The sequence below is a fragment of the Dama dama genome, chromosome X (genome assembly GCF_033118175.1).
Source record: "Dama dama isolate Ldn47 chromosome X, ASM3311817v1, whole genome shotgun sequence".
Classification (NCBI taxonomy): domain Eukaryota; kingdom Metazoa; phylum Chordata; class Mammalia; order Artiodactyla; family Cervidae; genus Dama; species Dama dama.
In genome coordinates this window covers 101,613,781-101,628,563 of record NC_083714.1, presented here as the reverse complement: position 1 = coordinate 101,628,563, position 14,783 = coordinate 101,613,781, and the positions used below count along the sequence as shown (strand labels likewise).

General features: G+C 35.6%; 1 protein-coding gene across 7 annotated transcripts in view; it reads left to right on the top strand.

The window, feature by feature from the left end:
• The window catches only part of PHF8 (PHD finger protein 8), a 99,973-nt gene that overhangs the window by 66,519 nt on the left and 18,671 nt on the right, over positions 1-14,783 (top strand). For all 7 annotated transcript variants that reach the window (XM_061137391.1, XM_061137390.1, XM_061137392.1 and 4 more), the window contains one exon: positions 14,638-14,733. In XM_061137391.1, the coding sequence (XP_060993374.1) occupies positions 14,638-14,733 (96 nt within the window). The remainder of the gene's footprint in view (positions 1-14,637; positions 14,734-14,783) is intronic.

Here is a 14,783-nt window from a genome sequence, read left to right as displayed (position 1 = left end):
TTCACATTTAATAGATGACTCCTTTTTTAAACTAAAATGTATTGAGTATGCAGTGTATAAAGCACTTTTCTTTATAGTGCAACTGAGTTGTAGGTTTTTTTTTAACATTATTTTAAAAAGTAATCCTCGTTGACCAAAATTAGGACAGAGAAAACAAAAATTCCCTTTGACTAACATTCTTCCCTCTCTGAGGAAGTTATCCAAAGGTAACCTTTATTATCAGTTTGAAGTATACCTTTTAATTTTTTGTGTTTGTGCCCATTTGTAGACATAAATAGAGGTATAGTTTTGTTTTGTGTGTATGTGGTTCTACAACTTGCTTGGATTTCTTTCAACATCAGTACGTAGAGGTCTACTTCATCAATGCATTGAGATCTACCTGCTGCATAGTAGTCTGAAGCATAGGTGTACCATCATATGTTTACCTGTCCCCTACAGGTTAACATTTAGGTTGTTTCTAATTTTTAGTGTTATGAAAATTCTTGTAAATAACCTTTTGTTTTCATGTGCCAGTTAGCATTTCTCTAAGGTAGCTAGACCTGCTGAGTTGAAGGGTATATACAAAATAAATGTTAATGGTGCTGAATTCCCTCCACAAGGGTCAGTATATGAGCAGTGTATGAGAAATACCTGTTTCCCTACAGCCTTACTAACGGTGGATGTTATCAGCCTTTTTAATTTTTGCCATTCTGATGGCAAAAACTGGTGTCACAGTTTTTTTATATCTTTATTGACTTCTCCTTATTCCTTTCCTGTGAATTAATTATTCAGTTATTCACTTATTTTTAGAATGTTAGTTTTTCTTATTGATTTATAAGAATTCTTTATATATTCTCAATTTGTTGGAGTGTTTTTTATATATTCTGCAAATGTTGAAAAATATTTTCTTTTAGTCTGTTGCTTGTATTTTAATTTTACTTATGGTATCTTAGTGTGTAGTAGATTTCAGTTTTTACATAGTAGTCTTAATTAACTATTTGTATTTTGTGTTTTGGTAAGAAAATTTCTTATATTTTCACCTAAAAAATATATAGAAGTTAAAATTTTAGTTTTTTTCTGGAATTAAGTTTTATGAATTGTGAGAGGTAAGAATCTAATTTATTATTTTCCACATGGATAGTCATTTGCCCCAATACCATTTATTGACTTGTTCATCAATTATCCCCTAATTTGAAGCTCTTCTTCTGTCTTAAACTAAATTTCCTTATATGTGTGGATTTCTTTCTTTTTTTCCTTAGGGGATGGGGTGCTGAGTGGCTTGTGGGATCCTAGTTCCCTGCAGGGATTGAACCCATACCCTCATCAGTAAAAGCACAGAGTCCTAACCACTGGACTTCAAGGAATTCCCTGAATTTGCTTTTCTGCTCTATTCCTAAATAGCTATATTACTTTGGGCAAGCTAATTAACTTCTCTGTGATAATAGTACTTACCTCTTAGATTGTTGTGAGGAATAAATGAATTATACATAAAGCAATTAGAAATTGCCTAGAACATAATAAGTGCTATGTGTTAGATATTATTAATAATACTCTGTTCCATAAAACCGATTTGTCCATTCCTGTGGCACTACCTCATAGGTTAGTTACTACAGGCCTTGTGTCTGGTAAGGCAAATCCCCTCTGCAGAACTTGCTTTGGAGAACAAGGATGTTCAGCAAGTCCATTATTTATTTCTGTGTTGAACTGTGATTGGTCTTAATTTGTTGCCAAGTTTCCCTGGCTACTCAATCTACCTTTAGCAATCACATTGACCTATAGGATTAGGGTTAGGGAAACTAACCTTAATAAGTTAGGGTTAGGGAAACTAACCTTAATAAGATTACCTTAAGTAATCCTTGCCCAGTTTGAGCCCATTTGCATTTGCACCCAGTATTGTACTGGGTAATCAGTGGATCCTTTGTAGCCTTAAAACTCTGCCTGGGCTTCTTTTAGAAGTAGGTTCTTGAGGGTATTTGCTCAAGATAGATAGCAACTTCATTAAATTAAAATCTGATCTAGAGCCTAGTCATCAGCAGTCTTTGTTGTTGTTTTTAGACACAGGGAGAAGTGTCTTCACAACTTCTTCATGTGCACTTTCCACCATCCTCCTCGCCCACTGGAGCTTAATTTTGCAGAAAACAAAGCCACCATTTGCCCTTCCTGATAGGAGGCACTATTGCAGGATTTTTAGCTTTTACATGTAGATCTTCATATATAGGTTTTCTCTGAAATGTGAGAAAACTTACCACTGATTGGTTAAAAACAACATGCCAAGGAAAATTGCTTTTGAACCAGTGCAACTTCTGGATGACATTGCTGTCATTCTGCCATTTACCTTTGAATAGTCACAAAACAGGCCATCTTGTCCTTTTGTCTTCAAACATGGTCTGTCTCTATTCAGGCTTTCTTGTATATCTCTTCTTCAGTTTATTACTTTGTATTTTATTTTATAGTTTGGTTCCCATTGAAAATGGCACTTTTTATCTATCATATTTTCCAATTGGCTGTTGCTAGTATGCAGGAAAATAGTTGATTTTTCTATATTGTTCCTGTGTTGCCTTACTATTCCTCTTGTTAGTTCTGTTAGTTTTTCAGGTAATTGTCTTGGGCTCTTGAAGTAGGTGATCTATGTCCTCTATCTTAGTTTGCTAGGGCTGTCATAACAAAATACCACAGACTGGATCGCTTGAAGTGAAGTGAAATGAAAGTCGCTCACTCATGTCCAAATCTTTGCAGTCCCATGGACTGTAGCCTGTCAGGCTCCTCTCTCCATGGAATTCTCCAGGCAAGAATACTGGACTGGGTAGCCATTCCCTTCTCCAGGAAATCTTCCCAACCCAGGGATTGAACCTAGGTCTCCCACATTGCAGGTGGATTCTTTACCATCTGAGCCAACAAGGAAGCCCAAGAATACTGGAGTAGGTAGCCTATCCCTTCTCCAGGAGATCTTCCTGACCCAAGAATCGAACCAGGGTCTCCTGCATTACAGGTGGATTCTTTACCAGCTGAGCTACCAGGGAAGCCCACAGAACAATAGAAATTATTCTTTTCACAGTTCTAGAAGCTAGAAGTCCAAGATCAAATTATTAGCAGAGTTGCTTTCTCCTGAGGACTCACCTTGGCTTGCAGATGATCTCCCTCTTGCTACATTTTCACGTGGTCATCCCCTGTGCACACGGGCTCTTGTTGTCCCTCTGTATATCCCAATCTCTTCTTAAAAAGGACCAGTCAGATTGGATAAGGGCCCACCGTAGTGGCCTCATTTTAATCTAATTATCTCTTTCGAAGCTTTATCTCCAAATACAGTCATACTCTGAAGTACTAGGAGTTAGGAATTCAACATATGAATTTTGGAGGGAGGACACAGTTATCCCATAACACGTCCTTTCTTTCTGGTATTCATACCTCTAGATTTTTCTAGTTTTATTACAGGTGGTGGGGGCATCCTTATGTTGTTTCTGACTTTACAGGTAATGTTGCCAGTGTTGGTCCAATCAATATATAGGGCTCTGTAGGTCTCTGGTAGACTACTGTCATGAAGTTCAGGGGAGTCTCTACAGTTTGAGAGGTTTTTGTTTGTTTTAAAATCTGGAGTAGAATTAGGTTTTATCAGATTTGGGGGGACATCTTTTCATATAAACACATAGTTTTTCTTTTAATTTGCTAATAGTGATTTACATTAATAGAATGATTTAGAAATGATATTTCTGTCTTAAAATTAGCTATATTTGGGGCTTCCCAGGTGGTGCTAGTAGTAAAGAACCCACCTGCCAATGCAAGAGACAAAAGAGACCCAGGTTCAGTCCCTGGGTCAGGAAGATTCCCTGGAGGAGGGCATGGCAACCCACTCTAGTATTCTTGCTTGGAGAATCCCCAAAAAAAAAAAAAAAAAAAAAGAGAATCCCATGGACAGTGGAGCCTGTCGGGCTACAGCCCATAGGATAGCAAAGAGTTGGACATGACTGAAGCAACTTCACACACAATTTCTGGTTTTATTTTATTCCTTTTTCTTAATGTACTTTGTACAACATCTTGAGTTGAAAGCTCTGTTCATGTATTTTCAGTCTGTGTTCCCTTTTGATAAAATATTCTTTAAATTTTACTTTTTAAATTAGCATTTAAGTAAAATTGGCTTTGTTGATATACACATGCTTAGATTCTTGTAACCACCACGATCACCACTACTACCACAATGAGTAGAACATAACCCCTCCAAAGTCCCTTATGTTATCCCTTAGTAGTCATGCCCTCCCTCTACCCCTAACTCCTGGCAACCACTGTTCTCCATCACTGTGATTTTGCCTTTGCCAGAATGTCATATAAAGGAATTATATAGTATGTAATATTTTGAGACTGACCTTTTTTACTTAGCATAATGCCTTTAAGATTCATCCATATTGTCGCATATTGATAGCTTGTTCTTTTTTTATTGAAGAATTGTATGGCTCTACCACAGTTTCATTTTGTTATGTTGGGTGAGCCATGTGGCATGCAGGATCTTAGTTCCTTGACCAGGGATCAAACCCCTGCCCCCTGCAGTGGAAGCACAGAGTCCTAACCACTGGACTGCCAGGGAAATTCCTCTACCACAGTTTCTTTATCAGTTTACCCATTGTTTACAGCTTTGGGTAATTATGAATTGGGCTGCTGTAAACATTTGTTGCAGGCTTTTGTGTGAACATGTTTCCCTAGGGTAAATACCTAGCAATGGGATTCCTGAACAGTGTTGGCGATAGATGCTTTAACTTATTGGAAACTGCCAAACTGTTTTCCAGTGATTGTGCCATTTTACATTCCCACCAGCAATATGTGAGAGTTCCAGTTGTTCCGCATACTCATCAGCACTCAGTATTGTTAGTACACTTATTTTAGTCATCCTAATAAGTGTGTGGTGATATCTCATTTTGTGGCTCATCTAATGGCTGATTATGTTGAACATCTTTTCATGCATTTATTTGCTACTCATATACTCTTTTTTGAAATGTCTTTAAACAGACACTTGGAACAACTACTGCCTTTTAAAAAATTAGGTTGTTTAACTGTTGAGCTTTGAAAGTTCTTTATATAGTCTGGATTTTCAAGTCTCGCGTCAGGTATGTGATTTGCAAATATTTTCTCCCACTCTGTGGCTTGTATTTCATTCTCTTATGACTTTCTTAAACACATTCACATTCTAAAAAGTCTAGTTTATCAGTTTTATCTTTCATGGCTTATGCTTTTATTTAACAACTCTTTCTATAAACTCAGGTTGCAGTTTTCTCCTTTTTTAACCTAACAGCTGTATGGTTTTAGGTTTTGCATTTCTGTGTTCCATTTTGACTAAATTTTCACATAACGTATGACGTTTAGGTTAGGTGAACCTTTTTTTGGCATATGGATATCCACTTGTTTCAACACCATTTCTTGAAAAGATGATTTTTGATTTTTATTTTTCTATTGACTTGCATTTGTACCTTTGTCAAAAGTGGAATGACCATATTTGTGTGGTTCTGTCTCTGATTTGTTCTTTTCCGTTGATCTTTGTTATCAATCCCTTTGTTAAAACCTCACTGTCTTGATTGCTGAAGCTTTATAGTAATTCTTTTTTTTTTTAAGATTTATTTATTTTTGGCTGCACTGGGTCTTCGTTGCTGTATACAGGCTTTCTCTAATTGTGGAGATTTGGGTCTATTCTTCATTGTGGTGTGCTGGCTTCTCATTGAGGTGGCTTCTCTTGTTGCAAAGCACTGGCTCTAGGAGCGTGGGCTTCAGTAGTTGTGGCGCCTGGGCTTAGTTGCTCTGCAGCCTGTGGGATCTTCCCTGACCAGGGGTGGAACCTGTGTCCCCTGCATTGGTGGGCAGATTCTTAACCACTAGACCACCAGGGAAGCCTTATAGTAATTCTTAAAGTCAAGTAATACGACATCTTCAATTTTGTCTTTCCATAAAATTTAAGAGTCAGTTTGTCTGAATCTACAACAATTTCTGCTAGGATTTTGGTTGGAATTATGTTAACTATATAGATCAATTCAGAGAGAATTGTGATCTTTATTTTTTATCAAGGTGAAATATATAGCTAAACATATATATATATATATAATTAAACATAAAATATATAATTATAAACATTTTAAAGTTTACAATTCAGTGATATTTAGTGCATTCACAGTGTGGTGCAACCACAGCCTCTCTCTGTTTCCAATATATTTTCGTGGCCTCAGAAAAATACCCTGGATCCATTAAATAATTGTGTCCCATGTCCCTACTCATCTCATCCCCTGGTAACCACTAATCTGCTTTCTGTCCATGTGGATTTGCCTATTAGGGATATATCATATAGTATATGATCTTTTTTGTCTGGCTTCTTTCACTTACCATAATGTTTTTAAGATTTATCCAAGTTATAGGACATATCAGTGTTTTGTTCCTTTTTATGGTTGAGTAGTATGTCATTGTATGGATATACTACGTTTGTTTATCCATTCATCTTTAGGTAGGCATTTGGGTTATTTCCACCATTTGGCTGTTATGAATAACGCTGCTGTAGATGTTTGTGTGCATGTTTCTGTGTGGCCACATGTTTTCATTTCTTTTGGACATATACCCAGGAGTAGAATTACTCGGTCCTATGGTAATTCTGTGTTTAACTCTTTGAGGGACCACCGAAACATTTTACAGAAGAACTGCAAGAGAATTGTCACCTTAGATATATTGAATCTTCTAATTTGTGTGCATGATATGTTCCTCCATATTTACTCTTTGAAAAATTTCAAAATGGTTCCTCATCCTTCACTATCTCCTGGCGTTTGCTGAGACTCATATCCATTGAATCGGTGATGCCATCCAACCATCTCATTCTCTGTCACTCCCTTCTTCTCCTGCCCTCAATCTTTCCCAGCATGAGGGTATTTTCCAATGAGTTGGTTCTTCACATCAAGTGTCTAAAGTATTGGAACTTCAGCTTCAGCATCAGCCCTTTCAGTGAATATTCAGGGTTGATTTCCTTTAGGATTGACTGGTTTGATCTCCTTGCAGTCCAAGGGACTCTCAAGAGTCTTCTCCAGCACAATTTGAAAGCATCAGTTCTTTGGTGCTCAGCCTTCTTAATGGTCCAACTCTCACATCCATACATGACTACTGGAAAAACCATAGCTTTGACTATTCAAACCTTTGTTGGCACAGTGATGTCTCTGCTTTTTAATATGCTGTCTAGGTTTGTCATAGCTTCTTTTTTGGTATATTCTTTGTATTTTTTTGTCTAGATGATTGTGATCATGTCATGTGCAAGTAGGGACAGTTTTATTCCTTTCTTTCCAATCTTTGTTTTCCTTCTTGCCTTTTTGTTCTGGCTAGGATTTTCAAGCACAATGTGGTGAGAGTGAACTTACACGCTTGCCTTGTTTCCAATTTAAGGGAGAAATCATCTTTTCACTATTATGATGTTATCTGTATAGGTTATCAAGGTAAGGAAGTTCACTTCCATTCCTTTTTTGCTGAGTTTTTTTTTTAATGAATGGGTGTTGAATTTTTGTGTTTTTATTCCACCAATGTATATAATCATGTTGTTTTATTCCTTTAATCTGTTACTATCGTAGGTTACATTGATTGATTTTCAAATATCACAGAATTGAAATCACATATATACCTTAATTGCTAATGATGTATTATTCTTTTTACATATTATTGGATTTGATTTACTAGTATATCACTGAGGATTTTTGTGTCTTTGTTCATGAGGGATATTGGTCTATAATTTTTTTTCTTATATTTTAGTTTTGGTATCAGGGCAATCAGTGCTGGCCTCAAAGAATGAGTTGGGAAATGTTCCTCCTCTATTTTCTAGAAGAGATAATATAGAATTAGTGGGTTTTAAAAAATGTTTAGTAGAATTTTTGAGTGAAACCACCCAGGCCTAGGAATTTCTTTTCAGGTTTTAACTATGGATTTATTTTCTTTAGTAGATATAGAATTATTCAGATTTTCTATTTTGTCTTGGGTAAATTTTGATAGTTTGTGGTATTCAAGGAATTGGTCCATTTTAGCTAAGTTGTAGAACTTATGAGCATAGAGTTGTTTGTAGTTTTCCTCTATTATCCTTTTAGTGTCCATAAGGCCTTTAGTGATATTTTTAATTTGATGTTATTTTTTTTCATTTTTATTCTTAATGTTAGTAATTTGTATCTTTTATTGTCATTCTTGCTGTCATCTTATCAATTTGATCTTTTCAAAGAACAGTTTTTGGTTTCACTTAAAATTTATTAAGATTTGGTTTTTTCACATGGGATTTAGTCTATCTTGATAATTTTGTGTTGTGAACTTGAGAGGAATGTGTATTCTGCTACTGTTGGGTTGAATATTCTATCAGTTTCAGTTTAATCATGTTGATTAGTGATAATCTATATCTTTGCTAATTTTTCATCTACTTATTTTCTTGATTACTGAAAGAGATGTGTTGAAGTCTCCAAGAATAATTGAGAATTTATCTGTTTACCCTTTTAGTTCCATCAGTTTTTGCTTTGTACAGTTGGAAGCTCTGATGTTAGGTGCATCCACATTTAAAGATTGCTATATTTTCTTGTCATGTTTACCATCTTTTCTATCCCTTTTCATCCCTGCTAATTTTCCTTGGTCTGAAGTTACTTTATACATTATTTATTTATAACTGAATATTTGTGCCTTTGACCACCTTCATCCAATTCCCCTACTCCTCACCTGCTGCCGCTGGTAACCACAAATCTGATCTCTTTTTCTATGACTTTGGGCTTTCTTTTTCAGGTTCCACATATAAGCAAGATCATATATTATTTGCCTTTCTCTATATGACTTATTTCACTTAACATAATGCTCTTCAGTTCACACATGGTAGGATTTCCTTCTTTTTTTGGTTGAGTAGTATTCATTCATTTGTACGTGTATGTGTGTGTATCACATTTTCTTTATCCATTTGTCTATTGATGGACATTTAGGTTGTTTGATTGATTTTCTTATGTTGAACCACTCTTGTGTTCCTGGGATAAATCCCCCTTGGTCATAGCATGTAATCATTTTAATAGGCTGCTGAATTTGGTTTGCTAGTATTTTGTTGAGGATTTTTACATCGGTATTCATAAAGCATATTAATGTGTAGTTTCCCTTTCCTGTAGTATCTTTTTCTGGCTTTGATATCAGGATCTCATAGAATGAGTTAGCATGTGTTCTCTCCTCTTCTGTTTTTTGAAAGAGTTTGACAAGGGTTGATGTTAATTCTTCATTAAATGTCATGTATGGATATGAAAGATGGACTATAAAGAAAGCTGAGCACTGAAGAATTGAAGCTTTTGAACTGTGGTGTTAGAGAAGACTCTTGAGAGTCCCTTGGACTGCAAGCAGATCCAACCAGTCCATCCTAAAGGAAATCAGTCCTGAATATTCATTGGAAGGACTGATGCTGAAGCTGAAACTCCAGTACTTTGGCCACCTGATGCCAAGAACCAACTCATTGGAAAACACCCTGATGCTGGGAAAGATTGAAGGCGGGAGAAGGGGATGACAGAGGATGAGATGGTTGGATGGCATCACTGATGCGATGGACATGAGTTTGAATAGGCTCCAGAAGTTGGTGATGGACAGGGAAGCCTGGTGTGCTGTAGTCCATAGGGTTGCAAAGAGTCAGACAGGACTGAGTGACTGAACTGAACTGAACTGAACTGAGAAACCACCAGTGAAACCATCAAATAACCTTAACTTTTCTTTGTTGGAAGCCTTTTGATTTCTGATTCAATCTCTGTACTTAATATATGTGAGTTCAGATTTTCCACTTCTTCAGTCAGTTTAGGTGATTTGTGTGCTTCTAGGAATTTGTCATTTTGTATAGTATATCTAATTTGTTAGCATACAATTGTTCATAGTATTCTCTTATAATCCTTTTTATTTCTGTAAAGTTTGCAGTAATGTCCCCACTTTCATTTCTCATTTCAAGTATCGTTGTCTTCTCTTTCTTCCTCTTTGTTAGTCTAGCTAAATATTTGCATGTTTTGTTGATTATCTTTCAAGCAACCAAGTTTTGATTTTGTTGATTCTGTTTTTCTTTTTTTGTTTCAGTCATTTCTGCTCAGATCTTTATTATTTCCTTCCTTCTGTTAGCTTCAGATTTAGTTTGTTCTTTTTCTAGTTTCTTAAGTTGTAAAGTTAGGTTACTGATTTGATATCTTTCTTCTTTTTTAATGTTGTAAGCATTTACACACATAAATGTCTCTCTGAGCACTGCTTTTGCTGCATCCTGTAAGTTTTGGTATGTTGTGTTTTGGTTTTCCTTCCTCTCAAAGTTTTTAAAAATCAACTTGTGATTTTTTCCTCTGATCTATTGATTTTTTGAGTATATTGTTTAATTTTCACCAGTTTATAAATCTTCCAGTTCTGTTACTGATTCCTAGTTTTATTCTATTGTTTTTGGAGAACATACTTTATATGATTTCATTCTTTTAAATTATTGAGACTTGTAGGCTAAATTATGGTCTATCCTGGAGAATATTCCATGTATACTTGAGGAAAATGTATATTTTACTGTTTTGGGGTAAAGTTTTCTGTATTTATTTGTTGGTTAGGTCTACTTGGCTTATAGTATTGTTCAAGTATTCCATTTCTTTTTTGATCTTCTACCTGGATGTCTTATTCACTATTGAAAGTAAGGTATTGAAGTTGCCAACTATTATTATAGAACTGTTTCTCCTTTCAAGTATGTCAATATTTGCTTTATATGTTCTTGGTTGAATGACCTTTTTGTTACTATGTAATACCCTTCCTTATCTCCTATAACAATTTTGTACTTAAATTCTATTTTGCCAGATATTAGTATAGCTACCCCTAGCTCTCTTTTTGGTTCCTGTTTGCATGGGATACCTTTTTCCATCCTTTCACTTTCAACCTAGTTGTTTCTTTGGACCTAATGTGAATCTCTCATATGTAGTATACAGTTGAATCCTGTTTTTGATCCATTCTATCTTTCTTTGCCTTTTGGAGGGTGAATTTTTTTAATAATTTTATTTATTTATTTATTGGCTGCAGTGGGTCTTTGTTGCTTTGTGTGGGCTTTTTCCAGTTGCAGTGAGTGGGGGGCTACTCTTCGTTGTGGTGTGTGGGCTTCTCATTGTGGTGGCTTATTTTGTTGCAGATCATGGGCTCTAGGCATGTGGGCTTCAGTAGTTGCAGCATGCAGGCTCAATAGCTGTGACTTGCAGGCTCAGTAGTTGCAGTGCACGGTCTGTGGTGCATGATCTTAGCCACTCTGCAGCATGTGGAATCTTTCCAGACCAGGGATCAAACCTGTGTCCCCTGCATTGGCAGGCAGATTCCTACCCAGTGTGCCACCAGAGAAGTCCTGAAGAGTGAATTTAAACCATTTACAATTAAAGTGATTTCTGGTATGGAAGGACTTACCTATGCTATTTTGTTATTTGTTTCAATATGTCTTTATATTTTTTTGTTCCTCATTTCCTAAGTTACTGCTTTCTTTTATATTTAATTGATATTTTGGGGTAGTATACCAAATTGACTCACTCAGTTCCTTTTTTATGCTTTTTAGTTTTCAAAAATGGTTACCCTGAGGATTACAACTAACATTCTAACTTTATAACAATCTAGTTTGAATTAATACAATCCAGCTTCTATAGCATTCAAAGACTGTGCTTCTATACAGCTCTCCAACCCATGTATATTATTTTTGTCACAAATTACATCTTTAAACATTGTGCTCCTTTTGACATAGATTTATGGTTACTGTTTTATACATTGGAATCTTAAATAATGTAGAAAAAAAGTGTTAGAAATCACAAATACAACAATACTGACTTTTATATTTACCTCTGTAGTTGCTTTTATTGATGTTTTTCTATACTCTCAAATGTCCTTTTATTTCACTCTGAAGGACTTTGTTTAGCATTTCTTAAATGGCAGATTTATTAATGGACTACCCCAGCCTTTGTTTACTTGAGATGTCTTAATTTGCCTTCATTTTGGAAGAGTTGTTTTTCCAGATATACTTTTGGTTGACAGTTTTTTCTTTCAGCACTTAAAATATATCATCCCACTGTCTTCTGGCCTCCATTGTTTCTGATGAGAAATTGGTTGTTTTATTGTGCTGTCTTGCTGCTTTCAAGATCCTCTTCTTTGTCTTTTTTTGATAAAGTAGTTCTATATTTTCTTCTTCCATATCTTTGTCTATTGACAGTTTAAATATAATGCATCTCAGTGTGACTATCTCAGATTATCCTACTTGGAATTTGTCGAGCTTCTTAGATGTATATTTTCATGTGTTTCATAAAACTTGGCAAGTTTTTGGTCACTGTATCTTCATATAGTTGTTCTGCCTTTTTCATGCTTTCCTCTCCTTCTGACATTCCCATATAAATATGTTGGTTAAACTTGATAGTGTCCCAATGGTCCCTTTACCTCTGTTCATTTTTCTTTTTTCTTTCTGCTCATCAGATTAGATAATTTTTTCTTCATGTTTGCTGAGTCTTTGCCTACTCAAAATCTGCTTTTGAATCCCTCTAGTGAGTTGTTTATTCAAGCCATTGTACTTTTCAACTCCAAAACTTCTATTTGGTTTCTTTTTATATTTTCTATTTCCTGATTGATAGTCTCTTTTTAAATTGAGACATGGTTATTTTGTTTATCATATTTAAGACAATTGATTTAGTCTTTGTATAGTAAGTCTAATGTCCAGGCTTACTCGTGGATAAGTTTTATCAATTTTTTTTTTCTGTAAATAGGACATACTTTTCTGTTTCTCTGCATGCCTTATAAATTTTTTTGTTGAAACCTGGACATTTTGAATATTATAATGTGATAACTGGAAATCATACTTTCCTTTCTCCCTAGAGATTAACTGTTGTTGCTTATTGTGAGCTACAGTTATCTATTTACTTAATGACTTTACAAATGATTTTTTGCAAATACTGTGTTCTTGTTGTGTGTGGTCACTGAAGTATCCATTTCATTGCCTCAGCAGTCAGCTGACGTTTCCTGAAAGTTTCCATAAGTGCCTTAATTTAGCAGGTGTTTTCTTTGTTAAGCATTCCTTTTGTTGTTGTAAGTTTTTGATTGGATTACAGAATCCCCCAAAAGTTTATTATATAAGTTTTTGACACCCTAATGGTTGCTTCACTGGAGGAACAACAGATCCTTGGAGCTCCTAAGTCCATCATTTTTGGAGGGGGCATCATTCTTCCCACCCTCATATTTTTAATATGTGTATTTTAACTTGTGTTTTTTAAATGTCTGAAATTAATTATTATCTACATCTTATTTCATCTTGAATAAGACATGAACCTTAGAGTAGATTTCCTTTTGTATATTACTTTATACCTATTATCTCTCAGTCCTCAGAACTTTGCAAGGCAGATAGCATCTATTATTTCAATTTTATGGTTGAAGGTAGTGAGACTTACAGAAGTTCTCCTTGGCTACAAAACTAGTGTGTCAGTCCAAATTTCAAAGTAATTGTCTGATCCTGAAACTCGAGGTCTTTCTACCATACCACACTTCTTCTTTCCTTTAGGTGGAAAAAACTTTTCAAACTCATTGAGATAATCGACCAACCCAACATTGACAGCCATTAGGCCAGTAGGGATGGAACCTTTGTCAAACAACTCTATTACTAGTAGTCTTTTCTTTCTAGGGACAATTAATAAAATTTTTTAAAAATTTAATGAGTCAGGAGGCAGAGGTTTTACTTCTTTGCTCAAGGAAGAAGGCCTGAAAAACAGACTCATTTTCCTACAGAGAGGCCCATCTGGAAGGAACTATGAGAGTGGATTCCTCTCTCTGATGAAGTAGAATTCTAGAGAAGTTTGAAACTGATCATTAGTAGGAATGGGAAAATTAGGAGGAAATTTTCACTAAGAAGAAATTTTCCCTCTCATTTTGCTTTTCTTTTAGGTTTAGTAGCAGTAGAGCTTAACCTCATCAGTAGGACCTTTCTAGACTTTCTTCCTATTAAATCATATAGATGTTGTATATATATGATAAAACTGGGTGTTTGTATGTATTTGTATAGGATAAAATATATGTGTGTGTGTTGTCATTCACATCATTCAATTCCAGTAATCTTATTCCCAGTTCAGCCTAAGTGGTCTTTTTGTTCCCTTTGCACGAATGTGTGAACCACTTCTTTTTCCATTAATTTAACAAACACTTACTAGGCAGCTACTCTGCATTGTGTTTGGCTCCCTTAGTTTAAAATCAGATAATACATATCCTTGCCCTCACAGTAAATTGGAGGTGGCAGATTTACTAATCATCTCTTAAATACTATATAACAACTCCAATAGAGGTATACACAGGATGCTATGGAGAGTTGAGGAGGCATCTGAAAGAGATTAAAAGAAGAGGGAAAGCTTATTTAGGAAGTGAATCTAAAGCTGAATTTTATAGGGTCATTAATTTATGAAGTTACTCTTTAAATGGTTGTTGGGCGAGTGAAATCAAAGTTAGATGATGCTGGGAGAACATTTGCAGTCAGGGTGCACAAAGTAGAAAGACATGAAAAGTATGTGGCATATTCAGGAATTCCTACAGTTGAGTATGGATTAGGTAAAGGGTCCACATGTAGGGGAGTGGGAGGAGCCCAGGTAGGTATCATTCTGTTGTCACTATTCTGGATGAGATCTCAGTTTACCCTGCTTTTGCCTCTCACTGCAGTTTACCCTTCCCTGGAGTCTGATGATGATGACCCTGCTTTGAAATCTCGACACAAGAAAAAGAAGAATTCAGATGATGCTCCATGGAGTCCTAAAGGTGACCGGGTATTCTGTCCTTAAACTCTGTGGGGGCGGTTGGGGAGGAGA